Source organism: Chaetodon trifascialis, chromosome 1, assembly GCF_039877785.1.
Source record: "Chaetodon trifascialis isolate fChaTrf1 chromosome 1, fChaTrf1.hap1, whole genome shotgun sequence".
In the NCBI taxonomy this organism is placed as follows: domain Eukaryota; kingdom Metazoa; phylum Chordata; class Actinopteri; order Chaetodontiformes; family Chaetodontidae; genus Chaetodon; species Chaetodon trifascialis.
In genome coordinates this window covers 18,551,838-18,569,941 of record NC_092056.1, presented here as the reverse complement: position 1 = coordinate 18,569,941, position 18,104 = coordinate 18,551,838, and the positions used below count along the sequence as shown (strand labels likewise).

General features: G+C 42.3%; 2 protein-coding genes across 2 annotated transcripts; both read right to left on the bottom strand.

The window, feature by feature from the left end:
- Window positions 1-39: 39 nt before the first annotated feature.
- On the bottom strand, window positions 40-8,708 carry adpgk2 (ADP-dependent glucokinase 2). Its single transcript, XM_070965954.1, has 7 exons — window positions 8,465-8,708; window positions 6,346-6,505; window positions 4,485-4,675; window positions 4,162-4,258; window positions 3,937-4,073; window positions 3,186-3,322; window positions 40-2,406 (listed from the first exon to the last, which is right to left on the bottom strand). Exons 1-7 carry the CDS (start codon window positions 8,658-8,660, stop codon window positions 1,849-1,851), a joined length of 1,476 nt encoding a protein of 491 aa, XP_070822055.1. The 5' UTR covers window positions 8,661-8,708; the 3' UTR covers window positions 40-1,848.
- A 787-nt stretch (window positions 8,709-9,495) lies between these two features.
- On the bottom strand, window positions 9,496-16,602 carry ctsba (cathepsin Ba). The gene is made up of 11 exons (XM_070964830.1): window positions 16,255-16,602; window positions 13,067-13,194; window positions 12,849-12,934; window positions 12,558-12,672; window positions 12,314-12,429; window positions 11,890-11,975; window positions 11,479-11,625; window positions 10,930-11,046; window positions 10,681-10,809; window positions 10,442-10,523; window positions 9,496-10,212 (listed from the first exon to the last, which is right to left on the bottom strand). The coding sequence occupies exons 2-10, from the start codon at window positions 13,187-13,189 to the stop codon at window positions 10,450-10,452; spliced, it is 993 nt and encodes a 330-aa protein (XP_070820931.1). The 5' UTR covers window positions 13,190-13,194; window positions 16,255-16,602; the 3' UTR covers window positions 9,496-10,212; window positions 10,442-10,449.
- Window positions 16,603-18,104: the final 1,502 nt, after the last annotated feature.

The following is an 18,104-nucleotide window of genomic DNA, read 5'->3' as shown; positions in this document are numbered from 1 at the left end:
TAACATGAATAAACGTGTTCCTCTCTAAAAAGGGGTTGTAACAAGCAGCTTTACATAACTAATAAAGAAATTAAATTGTGAAAGAAAAAGAAAGAAAAACAATCTGCTCATGCGTTGAGATGTTCTTGTCAAACATGCTTCTTTTTGATTGGAAAAAAAAACTGAAGCAGGGTCTGTGGTGGAATGTTTGGTTTGTACATAATAAGAAAAACAGCAGAGTTGACATCAGTCCCATTTTAGTCTAGTCACAAACAAAACCCTGAATAGAGTGAAGTGGGAGTGGATGACCATTTAGAGGCCATTTTTCACTTTGTGTTATTTTAAGAAAAGGAAATTCAGAAAGTAGTGGCTTTGACATATATGTGGGAGTGAAAAGTTAAAGAAATTATCCTTCCACAGGATAAAGGCAAACATATTACATTTTCTGAGGAGCTCACAGGTTTAGGGGGTTTCATGGCGAATAACCCCATAGCTTCAAATCAAACTTAAACTGTCATGTTGCTATCCCCCTCTTTCTTAAAAACATCTCAAACTAGAGACTGCTCCACTGTATGCAGCCAATACCACGTGACAATGTGACAACTAGCTGCCAGTAACTTCACCATTGCATCACTTCCATCAGCGGCAGTCCACACTGGTTATTTGGTCCTTGCAGAGCCACAGACAGACACAAGAAGAGTGGAAGGAACAAGGGAGGAACATGACAGATTATAGAAAAGTGTGCCACATGGAAGAAAAAGGGCAATGAGAAGAGGAGGAAAAAGGTGAAACAGAAAGAACACAGAGGTAGAGAGGAAAGTTTTGACATCATATCCAGCTACCAACAGTGGTCTCTTAACATCATTTTGCATTATTGCACTGCAACTGACACACAGGAATGAAAATCTTACAACCAATCAACCACACCAAATCACATTTTTCACATATATTAGGAAGAACGGGAGGCGATCACCTCACAGCTTTCTACTTTAAATCTTTCTTTGCCTTTGAGAATGAGATAGGAGAGGGAAGACGTGGGTAAGGGGTCAGATGTGAGCTGACATTTGCTGCAAGGCAGGGGAGCTCAAAGCCCCGTTTACTGGTTCAGCCTGGAGATTTGAAGTAGGTGACAGCGCCTACAAAACATGCCTCCAAGAAGCAGAAGATTCAGCTATTTCAGTAGTTACACAGCTCTGTGTACAAGACTGTTGCATAGTGGAGCCACATGTTAAAAAAAAAAAAGAAGAATTTATCCAAAAAAAGAAGCAGAAAACACGGTTTTGTCAAAACTTCCACAATTGAAAAACACCATGCCACAGGCTACCAAGTGTGGCTCTATAAAAACAACCTGGTGTCTTTATGGACTTTACCCAAACCTCATCCCTCTTTATCTCATCCTGACTGAAGTGTTGTAAGGCCTTGGAGAAGTAGAAGAGGACAGTAGTCAGATGATGGGCTACAGACAGAGCAGGGCAGTGTCTCCTTCAATGATTTCCATAAACACATACACACATGGAAAGTCTGGTTAAGATAGACCTTATTCAATTCAAGCATTTTTTTTAGTTGACTGGTTTTTCAATGCATCTACCTCAAAAACAAAAACAAAAACTGAGGCCTGTTGGTCTAACCTGATTAATAACCACTGCATGCCATCATCTGACTCCTATAAATGATAACAATCAGTTTTCCTTATGGTCCACCTGTCCTGGGCATTGAGCTGCAAGCATGACAGCGTCAGCCGGATATATTTCACAATCAGTATCAGCCTTTGTCACAACAGCCACTTTGCATCACACCTAGATCAAGAGTCACACTGTTTGCCAACACCCAGTTAGCACTACACACAGATAGAGCATATGGTGTCCTCCTCTAGATCTGTAGCACCAAGCCAGCGGCTGAGATGTTGTCCCCTCCACCAGCAGTTTGGTAAACCTCAGTGCACACCAGCACCGGAGCTACGCAGATCTCGTAGTCCTCCTCATCCCAGCAGCTGACAGGCCTGGTCTCCTGCAGAGGGATACGCTGGCTGCCCTCCTGCCGGCTTATAGAGAAGGAGTCGTCCATGATGAGCCTTGCCTTGCTGGGGTCAATGTCATTAGAGCCACAGACATGGCGGTTAGCTGTGAGAGAGGCCTTGGCGGTGGCTGACATGGTGTTCTTCCACTGGGAGCCACGTGTCACGATCATGGCCTGAAAGGCCAGCGTGTGGACGTGGAGACGAGTCAGCGGCTTAACCTCAGCACCGTCCGCGCCGCTCTCTGCACTGGCATCCTTGTAGCGCTGGTTCAGGATGCGATAGACCTCCCTCATCTGGTCGAGGACAGTGGCTACACGAGGGTTTGGGTCTGACAACACTGTGATGTTGGAGCCTTTAAGTAGACTGAGCAGGTTGGGAAGCTCCTGTTCATTCATCCCTAAAGAGTCCGCCTGAGGAAGCAGAATCAGGATGAGTGATTAAACTCCGGACCTGCCTTTAACTGAACTGTGCCTCTTGGAAAAAAACAGCCATAACGTTGCATCCAGGGACATATTCTTTACTTGTGATCAACATGGCAAGTGTAGTTTATTCTGATCATTTAAAGTGTCAGGTGGATGTCACGGTCAGGTGTACGCTACTCTGTTGACTGACGGTGTAATTTTGAAGAGCTGAGAGGAATAAACTACACTTGCTCTGTTGGTTAAAATGAAGAAAACCAATGCAACATTACTATGACTATAACGTGCGTTTTTAGAGGATTTCCATGACAGCATAGCAGCTACTAGCTACCTAGAAATAAAATAGGCCCAAAGGATAATATTTAGTATGACACAATCATTATGTTTAAAGTAGTTATTGGACTGTCCAGAGCATAATGTGTTTCTATATGTGCACAGGCTTTGCAGATATGTTTCACACTCTTGTTACTAAAGTCTTACTACATGTCAGAAAAATACATCACGACACTAGTGAGCAAGACACCAAACATACTCGAATACATAAACATGCAAATACAGGAACGCAAATACAGTTTCCATTGAGTTATAAACTTTTTTTGTTTTCCCATTTAACTAAGCAAATCATGTTTCCAACTGCCTCGTGTTACTTGTCAGGCCTGTCAGATCTTGTTCCTCTTCACTCAGCTACTTCATTCAGTTGTTCTGGGAACAGCATATTTTTTTTCTGTGAATTAGTGCTTTGATTCGTTTAGTTGTTCAGTCATACATACATGGGGGATGACATAGTGAAGCAGGTCTTCCATTATACTCTCCTCTACAAAACTGGCCATCTCAAAATGGACCCCAATCTGTGGAGACGAGGAGGACAGGAGGTCGGCCAGGCGGGAGAAGAGAGCCTCCCGCTCACCTGGAATAATGAAAGGAATAGATGGCAGGAGAGGACAAGAAATTCAGACAAAAGGTAGCCAGACAGTTGAGAGTGATGGAAACAAGGACGACAGATGAGACAAAGTAGACAGAGTAATGACAAAGTGGGGAACAGGGAAGAAAGGGAAGGATGCTAAAGATCCCAGAGTTTATCTTGACTGTCCCTCAATATCAAATGCTCCAACACTACTCCAACGTGTGGGTCTACAGTAGATGCTACTAGCCACATTAGCCGCAGAACATGCTAATGCCAAATTCAACAGACTAAGCAAAACATGAAGAAACATGAAAATGGCAAAATTTAGAGGTCCTAAGTTTGAAATCAGGCTCACTTTTTAAGACCTTCAAGTGTAGCTCAGAATAGACTAGTTCCTTTACTGTAGAGTGAAATTATTACTAACAATTGTATAATTTCTATAATTGTATCAAGTTCAATTCAAACTTTCTATTTTAACAAACCTGCATAGGCTTTAGTGAAAAACCCATGACAACTATCAAATGTTCCACACTGTCCCATTTGTGCAACACAAAGCAACAGAAAATACTGCTGGATGTCCAAAATCAGCAACAATAATTACAAAAAGGTTGTCTTACCTGACTGGAAGGGGAAGTTATCCATCATTTGCAGCCCTCCCACCACCAGCAGGTCTGGTTTGTAGTCTTTGAGTTTCTCAGCAAATTTTTCCATAGAGTCCAGGTAGGGGTTATGGTCATCGCTGTGGATGATATACCTGCGGAGCACAAACACAAGCAAGCCCAACACAGTCAGCTTCCCTCGGAATTCTTAAGACATCGACCAAATGCTCAACTATCACATACCTGTTGGCTCTGCGTGAGGTATAGTGCCCCCACTTAGCTCCAGATGAATACTCAAGGATCAGGTGAATGTCTGGCTCTTCCACGATGTTACCTGCCACTGGAAAAACAGAGGTAGGTGAGGTTCAGGGGTTTGGAAATGAAGAAGAAGGGAAAACGTAAAGTAAGTAAATGTGAAGTAAAAAATCTGAATCAGAATCAGCTTTATTGGCTTAGTTTGAGCGCACATACAAAGATTTTGACTCCAGTTTAAATGAATGTTTAAAGTTAGATAGATTGTGGAAGATAATAATGGTATACCAGCGTGTGTTTGTGTGTGTGTGTACCTGTGATGTGCTGGGACAGGACATCGGTAAAATCAGAGCTGAAACTTCCCCCGAGCAACACATCACATCCCTCGGTGGCCATGCGACCAGCCATTACTGGGGCATTGCCGCCTACTGCCCATCTGTTTCCAGGTAAGTCACGGGACGCTTCAATCAGCTCACTGAACAGGGTGTCATTGAGCACAAAACGCCTGCAGGACGAAGAAAAAAACTTAACGACGAGAACTTGAAAGCACCAACATCATTTCCTCCACACTTCTTCTTTGTCTCACCTCGTAGTTCTTTCATACAATTTGTAAAGCATTTTGAATTGTTACTGTGTATGAAATGTGCTGTTTAAATATGCGCCTTGCTTTGCCATAACCCGTATTAATGACTTATTGAGTCAGTATGTTAACGTATGCAACTGAAATATTAATTTAACTAATTGAAGTTTTACAAAAAACCTTTGGCAACCCCAATGAGACACCTGAAAATTCCATTTTAACACCCTTCTGATAAAACTTGAAACGTTCGTGATTTCACAGTTTTGCCATTCTGAGTGGAACCATCACAGAAAACAAAAAGGAGGCAAATCTATGAAGGCTCCCATTAATGTGGCCTAAAGAAGACTCAATGTACTAGAATGGTCTAGAAACAGCATGTATACTATTTCATGAGATTAGCCTGTTTGAGGTTCATCCTATGGATTAAAGTTCTCCCTCAATCCCCCCCCCCCCACACACACACACACATACACCTGCAGATATCAATTCATTTTAAAATATGGACAAACCTGTGCTGCCAGTTAGCTGACAGTGACTGAGGAGAAACATAGGTACAAGCAAAGCACGCTGAGCAAAACAAACTCATCACACATACAGTCTGACCCAGTTTGCACGTGGCAGACTCTCCCAATCTTCTGTTCTTCACACATATCACTTAGCTCATTTCTTTGGCTTAAGTGCTTCAGAATTATGGTCTTAGACTTTGCCTACACAAGTTCAGCCATCATCTGGCATACATTAAATGTTTACAGAAACCAGGCAAGAAGAGAGAAATAACTGAAACTGAATTGAAATTTTTAAACACTCATTCTTCTTCGCTCTCTCACACGTTTTCCCCCTGACCTTTCTGTGCACAATGAAGGCCTGTTGCCTTTGGGTGTTAGTTCCAGACAATGAACAAGGACTTGCAAACGCCACAGCCAGAACAGGAGCAGTCACCACAGAATTGGAAGGGAGGGGAGATGAGTTCAGCAGCATACATACCAGATACTTTAGGATGGCTGTCCTAAAACTAACTGATGAACATCACAGCAACAAACGCAGAAACATACAGACACCGCTCAAAGCGTGGCCAGTGGCCTGTTTTCTGTGAAGAACAGATGGCCAGTGGAAGGAAGATATAGTGTGGTTGTATTTATTTGTATGTATCTTAAGAATAAACCCCAACGCATTCATGGTTAAATGTGACCGTGTTTGTAAAAGAGCATGTGAGGCGAGGGAATGAGTCAGGAGAAACAGTAGCCTGAGGGGTGTACCAAAGCAACAGCTTTAAACCGTTGCCCCCTGTCCAACTTCACACACGCACACATTCACACTTAGACACACTGGGTACATAAACAGGAAAACTCAGCTAACCAGTTACAGCAGAGAAGAGCAAAGTATTCAAATATTTGTGACAGCACTTGTTCAGTGTATGTATATGTTACCATACTTTGAATTTAAGATAAATTCCTTGAACTAGACCACAACTATAACCCAAACTGCAACACACACACACACACACACACACACACACACACACACACACACACACACACACACACACACACACACACACACACACACACACACACACACACACACACTGCACTTACTCTGCAGCAGCTCCTGGTGCAAAGAAGTAGGCAAAGCTCTGGGCCAGCTGCACTTCATTTTCTATGTAGTTATGATGTAGGGGCTGGTCTGTGTGAAGGAGGCCAATCTTATTTAGCAATGATATGCCGTCTACTATGAGGTCAACACAACCCCCAAAACCTGTGGATGAGGGAGAGGGACAGAGAGAGAAAGAAAGACAGATAAATATGTGATATATCTTAAAATCTCTGGCCACTGGCCAACGAGATGGAGAAGATAAAGAGAAGGCCTGCAGGAAAAAGAAGACAGAGAGAAGATTCTGTATCACACATTTTCTTTTAGACATGGCAGTCAAACTTGACAGAACAACTAGAGCAAAGAGCAAGTTAATGGCAGTGTGCAGCTTTAGTACACTCAGCATAGAGAACATCTGTCTGCCACCGTGGCCGCTCCAATGAGCTGACACGTTGACACAGATTCAGCTGCTGAATCAAACATCATCAATACATAGCTTCCATCTTCAAACATTTTCTGTCAAGTCTGAACAAAAGCCAACATGCTGCGTCACAGCTCCGGATAGCCTTCCTGTGTACACGAGAGAAGCCAAAAAGGCAAAAGTAGGAGATGTTACATCTGAATTAGCTCTGAGTATTTAACTGACAGTAACTTCACTTCAGGCTGCTTTGTTTCTTGCAATTGATTTTCACTGCTCTTAGATGGCAATCTACGCTTTCTTCTCATAATTTGGTATAAATGAAAGAAAAAAATGACCCACCTATATTTGTTATCATGTAGCCAGCACCAGAGGTGCATATTTATTGTGCTTTTGGTTAAAAGTCAACAAGCCATAACTTGTCATTGTGTTGTAGTGTGTAACACCAATTCACCACCTGAGGCACCTCACAGCAACACATCAGGCTTAGATTAAACATGTGATATTATGTGAATGGGCTGACATGTGATGTTATGATACCCAGTTCTGAATAATTACAACGTAGCAGGTCTGACTGCATGGCTGAGCCTGTTGCTGAACTGGGTAAAGGTTGGACAGATATCACTTCTGCTGTGTTTGAATGTCCGTTCAAAGGACGAGATTTTATGATTAGATCATGACAGTAAAGGCACAGGTCAGTCATGCTAATTGTGTTATTGGTCCAAACCCCTGTGAAGTTGTCTTGAGGTGAGGAACTCCACCCATGATAATCCACTTGGTGCCCTTTGCTCCAATGCAGAGACCACAAAGTGCCAGTCATACCTTTCACTCAGAGCAGGCCTTTGTTTAAAGGTTCAAGTATGACACCATGGAGTGTTAACTTGCTGTCAACATACAAAAACCATACCCAGGGCCTGAAACCTGCGTGTATGTCTATTTTAAATACAGCAACACTGGTTAGTGCATTCCTAAATCCACCATCTAATTTCACTATTTAACGTGTGAACTAGTTTGTACAAGACATGTCGTACCTCGGCTACAATCTATACTAGTGACATACGGCAGACATCACTTAACATGGTAAGTTAACAAGGTGGTCCACATTCATGGTACATATTCTGGCCGTCTTGCTCTTATTTCCATGCAGGCCTGCAGTGAGGAGCTCCACTGACATGACAGTCAGGATGAGGCTCTGTGGCGTCCTGCTGGTTGACAGAGGGTCCCTGCTCTGAACAAACTTGCAGCTGGTCAGAAACCGCTGAACTGGACTAAGATCTGACTGAGCAGATCACCCACGATCACACCTCTGATGCTCTTCGTCAAACCACACTCCGCTGTATTGGGTCTGCCTTCAACATAAGCTAACATTGGCTTAGATGTCCTTGCTTTCACTTGGTATTTGGTGTTTCCCAGTATTTATTTATTTAATCATTTCCAATAGCACATTTAAGTTTCGATTGATCTCGATAAACGTTGCATCAATTTAAGACCACTCAGGTTGTAGTGCATATGGTTAGCAATCAACTTTTATTTGCCTGTTTTGTCAACAATTAATTTAACGTTAGTATATCTGAAGCAGTTCCAGCTTTTACGGATGCCACTCATTTCGAACCTAATCGATTATTAACCCAGAAACTCCGTAAACCCCTGTGATTAGGTCAGGCTAAATACTGTTAGCTATGTTAGCTCATCCCACTTGCACTTACCAACAGCCACTTTCGGTCTGGCGACGTTATTCATCCCGACTTTGCGTTCAGCCCGGAGCAGAGAGGACAAAACGGTGTCCAGCCGGTCGTCCAGTCCTTCATTCTGGGGTGACCGGAACCACACGGCCAAAAGAACCACAAGCAGGGACACAACAGGCCCATATTTCATCCAAGAGACCCTGCCTCCCCCTTCCATCGTTGGCTGGTTAGCTAGCCACGGAGGCTCACACTGTGAGTAATGAGCAGGCACTTTCCGTCCGCGCGACCAGTAAAGAGCCGTGCGTTGGGTTGAATGTTTGTTTTGAGAGTCGGAGTGTCCCGGATGTGCCTTAACTGAGCGGACGCTGAGGAGATCCCTGTTTTTTAGCAATTCATTCAAAACGCCACCACCCCAACTGTGTTTAACGCTCTGTGAGCAACTATTTTCGCATATGAGGCTTCTCTCTGCGTTCCTAGTTTTTACTGAAGGACAGCTCTCCTTGTTGGATAATGGGTGGACGCCTGGTTCCTAAACGAACAACTTTTATTCCACTATTAAGGGGGAGTGTTTATTTTGCTGACAGCAAGGCGGAAGTGGCTAAGCTTAGAAAGCGTATCGTATCTTCCAGAACTTTTACCTTTTTCTCCATTATCAGTAGCGCTAGTCTAATTGGTAGAAACAACATTTCTAGCTAATCTTGCTACAAACAAATTTACTACTTTAGAATGAACGTCACAGAATACCATCCGTTTACTTTACGTTGGCGTCTTAAAGCAGCATTAACCTACAAGTCAAAATAGGTGGTCTGATCCATTCATGTCTCACATCTTGACCTACATTTTCTTGGTGAGCCAATCCCATCAGGTTCAAAACAGTCATTAAAGATGTGGCAAGATGATTTAAATGTCAGCATGCATATTCAAGAGCAACAACACCATACTGGCAATCAAATATTGTTTTATTCAATTCATAACAGAGCAGCTATGCGCCAATATTTGATCGATACAGGCAGAGAATGAAAACATTCCATTTCAACCATATTTTTTTTAAAAAAAAAGTTCAATTTCTCTACCAATACTCAAAGTTTAAAAACACTTACAGCCACCAGTTACAAGGGTACATCCTTACATTATGGAGTGGCATTTGTGGCACTGAGAAATAATGTTGAATTTAAAAAAAAAAAAAAAAAAAAATCAATATGACAGCTGTGATCATTTAAAATCAAACAAAATACATTATCTGCTCCATTAGGCAGAGTCCTGCAATTTCTTTCTATCATGTGCTGCATTACTCTAAGATGGTCCACACTTTGCATTAGTGCAGAAAAATATGTGACAACAGGGGGACAAGTTCAATTCTGCAACAGTGACAGTCGGCGTCAAATCACCTGAGATAAAATGAAATTCTTAAAAAACATTTTCCTGTGCAACCTTGTGACTGCTTAAAGAAGTGAATGTGTGAGACCTCACAGCACCTCATTCACACAAAAAAAACTCCTCCTTAAATTCAACAACAGGGATTTGTAATCAGGCACATAGTTGTCATCTGCTAATCCACCTAAATGACGAGAAGGTTGCTCTTAAGTTTTCTCTGTTTCTTCTCTTCTGTCGTCTGGTGTCAGAAGAAAACCACATGCAGTGTGTGCAAGGTGAACACTGGTCTTTAACTATAAGGACTAAAAGCAGCTGAAAGTTGTTGCAGTTCCAGAGCAGGCAAGTGGAGTGTGTCACCCTCTAGTGAATATATGATGGACACTGCAGCTCAAAACCTGCAAGAAATTAAGAGTAAGGCACAGACTTCAAGCCACATCAATTTACTTTTTTACAAAAGACTTAAAATGGGAGCTACTGGGGTGGTAAAGGGTCAATAATACAAATCCATGCATACCAGTCTGGTTTGTAACATAACATTAGGGAGGTTGCAGCTGTGCAGGCACAGAAACACGTTTGAGAGAAGTACTTTATATTTCCCTTGCATGTTGTCTTGTTGTCTCTTACCTTAGACTCTATTTGGGAATCCCTGCCACAATCTCAGACTCAATACCACAGTGATCTGATCCACGCAGGATTTTAAAGAATCCTGAAGACCAGAAACAGACCACAGGACAGTTTACACATAGAAATCTGCATGTCTCAAGCATGAGAACATATGGAAAGTGGGCTACTCTTTAGAATTCAGAGTGACTATTGTTGTATGAATGTTCATTAAAAGCAGTAAAATATGTGTCTCTGCTCACCATTTTCACCCCAGTCAGTGTTCCAGGAGTTGGCACACAGCCAGTAGGGAACACCATTCTCCTCACCCCAGCCCAGGACCTTAATGGCGTGGCCACCCACGCCCGACCCAGACACATGCTGATACACACCTGAGACGAAAAAAGGAAAAAAGAAAGGCAAGGAACAAAACAAAGGAGGAGGGTGACCAAGAGGTTGCTTTCAAGTGCACGAGAGAACATCAGAAACAACAATGGTGCCTGTGCTCTTACCCGACTTGTATAGTAGAAAGTCTTCGTAGACAGTAAAGGCTCCCTCTACTGGCCCGTTCTTGTATATCTCAGACTGAATCTGCTCCTCGTCTGATGGTACATTGTAAGACGTTTTACCTGCAACACACTTTTGAGTTAGGATCCTGCACTGTGTGTTTGCATGTATGTGTGCATGCTTATATATACACACATGTGTTCACCAAGTTTAGGGTTCGGTTCATTTTAGGACACAAACATACTGCTTGTGGTGCATACAAGAGTGAAATTAACATTTATGTATGTATGCACTGTGGTCTCATGCATTTGAAGACAACAAAGTCATGTTTCAACTAAATGTTTACTATTTATATGACATAACAAACTAAAGCGAGGAACATCTTTCCTGGAAAAATCACAGGGCGAGAAGGAAAATACAGTTCAAATGTTACATTTCATTCCTCCTTTAAATGCTGGTGACTATGCAAAGATGGGCGGCTGATGTTAGGACACTTGACCCTAATTCCTCCCTTATTTATGGAGGTTCAAACTTTTTTCTTCTGCCTTACATACCAAAGTGCTTGTCCTCTCTGTAGCTGGGTGTGTATCCAGCTTCACAGCTGTAGATGCACTCGGGTGTGTCTCCACCCTCCCCACTGCAGGAGGGTCTGCTGCCATTCACATGGTGCTCACAGGGGGGGATGGTGTAGGGGCGACAACCTGTAGACACAAAGATCGTGTTTGAATGGTAGATCACACACACACACACACACACACACACACACACACACACACACACACACACACACACACACACACACACACACACACACACACACACACACACACACACACACACACACACACACACACACACACACACACACACACACACACACACACACACACACACACACACACACACACACACACACACACACACACACACAAAAACTTTAGGAGTCTCTTGCACACAAAACTCACCAATGTGGGAGTCATAGAGGCCTCCAGACACCAGTCCCTCTTTGGTCCAGAAGTCCCAGGCGGCTGCAGGGTAGCCACCATTACATCTAAAAAGTGAGAAATGTCAAAGTGTTTCCACCTTTACAGACAAACACTGAGCCTGCCTCGTGGTCTAGACAAATAATAGTCCAAAGTCCTGGCTGGTACCCAACATCCTTGATAAGCACTGTTCTGGCACAGTTAGTTGTTCTGCATATTCCTGTATAATATCAGACTTCTCTCTTCATAACAGATCATTCACTGGTGAGCTTGTGTTGAGTTGATTCATTTTCTCCTGCTTTGCTACCAAGCTCTGGATTATGGTCCACATACAGTAGGTCAATGCAATCATCAGTTGCAAAGATCAGAACAAGTGAAGATTTTTTCACACATTACTGCATCTCACCCCATGCCACAGGTGTCGCAGCAGGTCAGCAGATCCTGGGAGGAGATCTCCACGTTGACCTTGGCATTGCTGTGGATGCACACACGGTCGGAGATGGCTTCTGCAGCACCAAATGCCTGTTGGGGCACATTACCAACCAGAATGAAAACTCACAATCAAAGAAAACTAGATAATTCATGTTGCATTTTTACTACTACTACTACTAATAATAATATCATTTGAAAAGTGAGTTTTTAAATCTTACCCAACAGGAACCACAGGAACCCTGGTCTCTTATCTCCTTCAGAGTGGGACAGTTGGGCCATTGCTCCCTGGAGTCAAATTCTTTAGGCAGATTCAGGTCCCCAGCATACTGAACCCTGCAGGGGAACATATGCAGTCAAGTATGACTGTAGCCTACTACAACAATTTAAGCAGGTGTACTTTTCTATTCTGTAGCGAGCAGGTGGGATATAGTGTTTTGCTCCATGACACTGACACCACTGCTGCTTCTTCTGTGTACATAGAAATTCACACAATGCATGTGCAAACTCACATGACTGGCAGTTTAGGTCCCTTCAGCATCGTACCGCAGAGTCTCTGTACATAACTGTAGTCCACATCATGGAAGTTGTGAGCAGCCTGCAGGAGAGGAGAGTCAATTACAGCTGCTTATAATCACTGACGCCAGAGTCCAAGGTGAGACAAAGAAGAAAAAACAAGAAAACAAGACAAAAACAAGGAAAAAAACAACAACAAAAAAAAACTTCTCACCTTCCAGGTAGTGTTGAACTTATTGATGTAGTTGACCATCTCACTGGACAGTGGTTTGAGGCGGGGTCTGGCCAGGCTCACAGTCAAACTGGCAGCCAGTAACAGGAAGGCTGCACGCCACATTTTGCCTGAAAAAGGCAATATGAAGAAGACGAGTTTATGTGTTATTCACATTACAAATAACACTTGAGTTCTGGAAGTTGCATACATTCTGATTCAATCTCTACACCTCAGCATGATTACGTAGCCCTAAATCTGCCCCTTTCAATTCCAGCCAAAACTTGCATTTTGATCGTATTTAACTATCAGAGGTGAAGGGCGAAGACAAACATGTGTAGCACTTAATCCCCAGTGACTGTAAATACAATAGTCTAGGTTGGAAAAACTTGTTCACAGCTGACTGAACGTTACTCCAGTTGCATCCACAAGTGGAGCAGGCATACAGAGTGTACAGAGAGAGCAGGGAAAACCCTCTTATCCTCAGTCATGCTAGTCAGAGACCTCTCCAGTGTTTAAACACTCGGCGTGCAAATACAATAAACAGTCAAGCGTTTCAACAAATTCCTTAGAATTAAATCTAGGTGCAAACACAAGAAAAGGTCTTTAGATAAAAGGGTAGTCTGCTTGCTTTTGTAGACGACTGTCAGTGTTGTTTTACCTAATCATAATGAGACTGGGTTCCAGTTCTCACTTAAAAAGCATGAATACTCATACGTCCTCGTAGTACCTCATCCACCCACAATGCAACTGCACGCACTCTCTTCAGGTTTTTAGATAAAATGTATGCACCAAATGGTCCAAGTTCCCTCTCATATGGCATACATGAGACCACAATATCAGATGTGAAATGCACTAACAAGGATCCATTAGAGATCATAATGTAGCCTATCAAATAGAGGCATGCGTGCACTCAGGGTAAGCAGGATGCCAGCAAAATCAATATCAATGCAGACACTGTGCTTCTTTATAAATACGACAGGATGAACTACCATGCACTTTCAAACCATGACGTCAATCTTAAGGCCTGAACAGCAGGAGTGGAGCACAACGTGTCACAGAGACACACAGGTAGACATGTCGGGTGTTTTATAAGCGTACACTGATTCTGTTTTTATGGGACCAAACTGTGTTTTGAGCACGATTAGAAAACATTCATTTGGAATCAGACTGTGGCCAAAACAATCCGACATGGACTTATGGAAGAACTTACTGGACTTGCAGACCCTCAATGCTCACACTGGCACACAGCCACATAGATTATCTCTCAAGAACAAGAGCCAGTCTTGTGAGGTAAGATTAGGACACCTGTTCAGGCATGTTCGGTTTTCAAACAGAAAAAGAGCATCCAATGAAAAACCTCAGGTCTGTCCGAGAGGCAGAGAAGCATGACTTCCAGTGAAACTGGTTTGATATCACATGACTGAGGCCAATAAAATACTGTGAGCAAAAGGCACTCAGACAGGACAAAGGATAGAAAATTCCCCTTTCCAGAATGAGATCTGTTCCCTGAAATCACACTGAAGCGCCACATGATACACTCCAATCACTCGCCTTGCTTTTTGTGAAATCTAAACCAGGTTTCATAAGTTTCTATATATCATATTCTGTGTAAAGTAAGAGAAGGACAGTAGTGATTTCCTTGGCTGGGCATTAGAGGTGTATTTTGAGCCATGAGGTTATGTTCACAGGTTGCTTGTAAAGAGGGTTCAATGGGTCCAGCTGCTGTTGTTAGTGACTGTCTGTCTGTCTGTCTGTCTGTCTGTCTGTCTGTCTGTCTGTCTGTCTGTCTGTTAGTGAAGCAATGATTTAGATGTGATTTTGAGAAGTGAACTCAACCTGCTGATCTGCTCCACTGACTTCCCTTGAGTTATCACTCTCACGTCAATTACTTTCAACACAGCTGTCAAAACAAGACTCACAAGACAACATCAACCTGCTGAGTCACAGTGAAAGGCTATGAGGCCTTTCTGTGGCAGAACTCTTCCATCTCCAAAATGTCACATGTCTGAAGTCAGCACAGCTTGATGACAGTTTATTTCTTATGCTGACCAATGCATTTCTAAAGAGCGTCTAAAGGCGAAGGGGTTGTGAAATTTCTTTCCCCTTGGTGGGAGGTTTAAGATCAAGACAGAAATTGGTGAGTCAGTGCTAAAGCCACAGAGAAAAGGCTCTCCTCTTCAACTCTTTATTAGTATACTGCACACATCTACACTACACAGGAAAACACTGAGCAGAATCGATAAGCACTTCTGAAGAGAAAGACTATGTAGTAATGTCCAGAGTACAAGAATGATGCTTTCTTTTTTAACACTAGCTATATTGTATAATGTTTGTTCCCTCCCATGTTATAAAATGTGTGTCTCAAGAACAAAGACCTGGAAGAATGTCAAGACACTTTAGAAGCACGGCATTTCCTTATCTACTTATCCTTAAATAAGAGAAGTATCTCACACACACACACACACACACACACACACACACACACACACACACACACACACACCTCATCTTACCTGCACATGTATACATACAGTCTGATAAATGTATTAAAAGTCTGTAATCCTGCGCTGTAAATCTGGTTGGTTTGCTCTCTGTCTACTGACAGAAACAACTCATTTCCTCTTTCCCGTCACTCTGGTTTGCTCAGTGTTTAAAAGTCTCAGTCCCTCTCTTTCCTCTGGCTGAAGCAGAGGACGCAGGTTTCTCTTTCCATTTCTCCGCTGTATCAATGCGCCTCGCGGTTCAGGCTTGAGTTTCATGTTCATTTCAACTTTGGGTTTTAAGTTCAGTGCTTTCGAGACGCTGCCTGCATCAGATTGTATTGATCACGTCCACGTACCATGAGCATTAATAATGAGGTAACTTATAAATTAGACCCTGCTTTCAAAAGTTTATCTGTTGACCTCTGACCATGACGCGGAAATAGGTCGTGCAGTCGAAAACAACAACCATCAATTGAGCAATGAAAACAAATAATTGAGACAACGAGGACTTAAACCTGCTCTTTGTGTCAGACCAGAGTAAAATATTACCTGAACACACAATTTTATCGCGTCATGTAGCAACTGTATTAGTTCACGTTAGGCGTAAACAGCTAGCTTAACTGCTATCTCACCGTGTCAACAACCCGCAGCGGCCGAAGCTGAAGCCGCTTAAAACGGACAAAGCCACAGAGATAAATCACTCACCGTCCTCTGTAGCTCGTATGTCAGCTGCTGGTGTGAACTTGAGTCTTCAGCTCCAGGTTCCTCCTCTCCAGACTGCTCGTCAGTGCTCAACAGAGTGTATGACTGTGACACCGTCCTCACCGTCTTTCATATAGTCTTGGAAGCACGTGAATCAGTCACATGAATGCAGATCATGTGATCCGTAACGACACCAGAAGTCAGCAACAACTCTTTCTTTTCTGTTCCGGTCCGTGGGCTTCGTCGTGGGTTTCGGGTCAGAGATGTTCTCCTTCAAGCTAAAAATGACGTAAGTCTGGGTTTGACTGGTGAAAACACATTTAACGACGAGAGTTTGGTGCGGCGCAGTAGGTCTGCACTACTTCAATCTGACCGCTAGGTGGTGCTGAAACCCACCTTCTCTGTCACCACTTAAATACCCTGCACCCTCAACCTACATACAAGCTATGGATTAATTGCACATATTCTGTTCCTATTTTACTTTTTCCTTTGGCTATTATCAATTTTGACCTATATTGTTATTGTTGTCTGTCTGTCTGTCTGTCTGTCTGTCTGTCTGTCTGTCTGTCTGTCTGTCTGTCTGTCTGTCTGTTTTATGTCAATGGGTTAAAATGTCTTATGTGGTATTCTGGTGGTATTTTCTGTCACTTGTCAAATTGTTTTTTAATAAGTAACGTATGATTTGTAACTGATGAGGGTGACAGTGTGGTTTTTTTTGGCTTGCATGCTGTTTAATGCTGTATTGTGCTGTGGATCACTGACCACAGAAAACATGCTGACAGTCCAGCTGCTTTCTCTTCCTTTTCTAAGTCTGTCATCTGACATTCAAAATGATGAGATAGGACAAATATTGTAATCACAGCACACTATCCCATTTTACTGATTTACCACTAGTTGCACTAGTTCCACATTTTAAAGTTAAGTGTGTGTTAGCAAGAACACATTTTATTTAACCAGCCAGCTGAACCAAAATCACGTTCTTCTCTTAATTCATTAAGAGAATTTTATTTAACTTGATAAAGTTAAACCGTGAGTAGCATCACTGAGGCCGTCACCATGAGGCATTTGGTTTAAAGGAATTTACCAAAATACAACTTTGCTGTCTGTCTTCTTCATTCTTCGTGCTTTTTAAAAAAAAAAAATGTATAATTTAATTGCTTTTATCATATTTGAATTTTTTTCATATTTATATTTATTAAGGAATGTAAGATACGACTCAAGTGTTTTCAGCTTTGTGACTAACAGTGTTTTTTTCCATCCCGTCCCGTTTAATGGATGCATATTTGTCGACCTGGGTGGAGAAGTGCTGCATATTATATCCCCTGCAGGGTGTAAATATAGTTGTATTGAATTGAATTACAAGGTCACCTAAAACAATAAGAGCCTTAAGGTGAGTTCTGCTTTATTATCTGATCTTTTGGCCCTGTGTCAAAATCAAATTGAAGAAGACCTTTATTTTTTCAGATAATGTTACGCTGACATGGTGTAAACTCTTTTTAGAATTGTGTTTAATAAAATTCTGCACAGTAAACATGGGGTCATGAACTGCAGTGTGCCAATATGGGAAAACTGTAGACAATATACAGAAGAGTTGGAGGAGTGGTGGTTGGTGTCCTGTCCCACTGGCAGGTTAATCCAGCCCTGTGATCATGTGAACAGTACAGTATGTTCACTCCAACATTGTACTGTAGCTGCCGTTGTGCTGTGACTACACTCAGTTTATGTATGTGTATTTATACTGTATCATTTACCCTGCGATCATGCTTTTCCACCAATCTGTGTCTAGAGTTCCTAAATATATCTAAATGTCATTGATGGGAAATGTGTCACAGAAATCAATAATATATAACACA